The sequence below is a fragment of the Gastrolobium bilobum genome, unplaced genomic scaffold (genome assembly GCF_033153095.1).
Source record: "Gastrolobium bilobum isolate Gb01-03AN ecotype WA unplaced genomic scaffold, APGP_CSIRO_Gbil_v1 utg15966, whole genome shotgun sequence".
Taxonomy (NCBI): domain Eukaryota; kingdom Viridiplantae; phylum Streptophyta; class Magnoliopsida; order Fabales; family Fabaceae; genus Gastrolobium; species Gastrolobium bilobum.
This window is the reverse complement of record NW_026897912.1, coordinates 7,174-9,789: the sequence shown is the minus strand read 5'-3', so window position 1 is coordinate 9,789 and position 2,616 is coordinate 7,174. Positions and strand designations below refer to the sequence as shown.

General features: G+C 33.3%; 1 protein-coding gene across 1 annotated transcript; it reads left to right on the top strand.

Moving 5' to 3' along the window:
- Positions 1–1,070: 1,070 nt before the first annotated feature.
- Positions 1,071–2,396, top strand: LOC133311352 (protein SHI RELATED SEQUENCE 3-like). Its single transcript, XM_061512383.1, has 2 exons — positions 1,071–1,305; positions 2,008–2,396. The coding sequence occupies exons 1-2, from the start codon at positions 1,071–1,073 to the stop codon at positions 2,394–2,396; spliced, it is 624 nt and encodes a 207-aa protein (XP_061368367.1).
- Positions 2,397–2,616: the final 220 nt, after the last annotated feature.

Sequence of the window (2,616 nt, the reverse complement as noted above, 5' to 3'; positions counted from 1 at the left end):
TTTTCTTTTATTTTTTTCAAAAAAATTTGACGAAATTCTTTTTTAGTGGAAAATCTTCGACGTAATTCAAAATTCTGCCGAAAAGTCCAAAAAATATAATTTCTTTTATTATTTTCAAAAGTTTTTGACAGAATTTCTTTTTCGTCGAAAATCTTCGACGAAATCAAAATTCCGTTGAAACGTCCAAAAACATAATTTCTTTTTCTTTTATTATTTTCAAAAGTTTTCGATGGAATTCTTTTTCCGTCGAAAATCTTCGCGGGAAATCAAAATTCCGTCGAAACGTCCAAAAAATATAATTTCTTTTTCTTTTATTTTTTTCAAAAGTTTTTGACGGAATTCCTTTTTAGTGGAAAATCTTCGACGGAATTGAAAATTTCGTCGAACATTTTCGATGGAATCCATTTTCTGTCAAAATTTTTGGACGGAATTTATTTTTCGTCGAAATTTTGGACGTAAAACAGATTCCGTGAATAATTTCAACGAAATTTTTTCCGTCGATAATAAATACATTTCTAGTAGTGCTGTCACACTAATTCAGACGCATTAACTGTTAATATATGCATCATACACAAAGTCATTAATTTTCAAGTATGCAAACTTAAACACGTCTAAATCTAATTAAATTGATGAGATTCATATATAAATTAAATGATTCACTCATTCAAAACCACTACATTGATCATAAAGCAATTGCTGGGAGTATATATCCCTTTCCCTTATTCCAACGTGTTTCTCTTTCTAATTACTGTTTTTTTTTTCTTGTAATTTTTGCCTAATTGATTCTTAGTGGTGCGGGTTTTGCTTCAACCTAGAATTGATTCTCCAGCTAATATGGTAGGCGGCTTTGCCATAGTGTGCTTGTATTTTTTGAACTCGAGTGAAGTGATTGTATAAATAATGATAGTTAATTTTTTTAACAAAGAGAAGAAAATTATTGCTTTCTTTTAATTAGACCAATAGAATACTACTGTTGAAGCAAACAGTTGAGGATTGCCAAGAAAAGGTTGTAAAGGTTGATGTTTTAGAGAGAAAAAAAGAAAAAAAAGAAAAAGGAGATGTCAAAGACGATGCAAGGCCAAGAAGTAGTAGTAAGGGGTCCAAAGTGCCAAGACTGTGGGAACCAAGCCAAGAAGGATTGTTCATACTTTAGGTGCAGAACTTGCTGCAAGAACAAAGGGTTTCAGTGCCAAACACATATCAAGAGCACTTGGATGCCTGTGGATAGGAGGCGACAGAGTGAGGAACAGCCATGTCCCACTACTAATCCACCTGACTTTCAGCCCAACCAGAACCCATATTCAGGTTACTATTTTTACATATAGCCATAATTAAGATCCATATATATACACTGTAGAGCCCTAGCTACCTGTTGCTTTTTCTTTCCTCAATTTTGCAGTTATCATATATTCTCTGTGTGACAAATATCATACTCGTAATTAAAGCAGATGATACTACTTAAGCTTAATCATTTGCATCTCCTCAAACTGTATTCTGCTTGCAAAAATTCTGCTCTTTTTTACCGTTTTTATTTTTTCGTTATCTCGTTAACACTAGCTGGCTATATATTTGGGTTTCGATTTTCTTATACGGTAGGAGAAAATTCTCTCATGCTATAGACACATCTTGTGTGGGCTCACATCTGTTTAAAGAATAAAAAAGTAAAAGAAAATATTGCACGAAAATCGAAAGGTCACTAGTAGTATAAAACAACTCTCCTACGACATGAGAAAATGTTTTCTCTATATATTTATATATATAAAAGAAGAAGTTATATTTATGGTTTCCTTTTTTTTTTTTTTACAACCATTTTCACAATTGTTGGATCAAACTCGAATCAACTGCTCTTACTTAATGTAATTTTGTAACTAATGATTTAATTTTGATCCAAGAAGTATAAAAATGATTATAAGAGGTTATATGGGAAAATAGTATAACCTCCCTCCCTAGCTCGTGTGTTTATATATATATATCTAGCTATATATAACGTATTTTTGTTTATATCAGGTTTAGAGCAGTTCAAATTTCCAGCTACTGTGAACTCGACGGCGATATTTCGGTGCATTCAAGTTCATTCTATGGATGATGCGATTAATGAAGTCGCGTATCAAACATCTGTCAACATTGGAGGACATGTATTTACTGGTCTTCTTTTTAATCAAGGCCCTGATCGAAGCTTCTATGCTAGGGGTGACAGTTCCACAGGCCTTGTTGATCAGCAACAGAATCTCAATCATATCGATGCTCCTTCAGTCCACACTAATGATGGTGCAACTATGGCTCCACTATCTGCCTCTGCTACTCATGATGACCCTTTTTTATCTCCACCACTGTATCCGTTTCCCCTTCCTCCCTTAAGGCCGGGTATGCCATATTTCTCAATACCAAGACCTTAGTTTAACATGAGAAGGCATTTAGATATGGAAATTAAGAATACAATGGAATATCGGTATATTGATTATGAAATACTAACTAATTTATTCAGCTAGCTAGCACCTTCTCGAAGCATTTTATTAATACTTAAGTAAACACAATTATACCCGAGATTTCAATGTATGGGAGACAAGTTCATTAAACAAATGTTACTGATGGAGATTGTTCTTTTGTGGTTGAAAT

Coding starts and splice junctions, on each gene's coding strand:
- LOC133311352 (XM_061512383.1), top strand. CDS start 1,071: ATGCAAGGCCAAGAAGTAGTAGTAAGGGGTCCAAAGTGCCAAGACTGT. Junction 1,306..2,007: donor CAACCAGAACCCATATTCAG/GTTACTATTTTT, acceptor TGTTTATATCAG/GTTTAGAGCAGTTCAAATTT.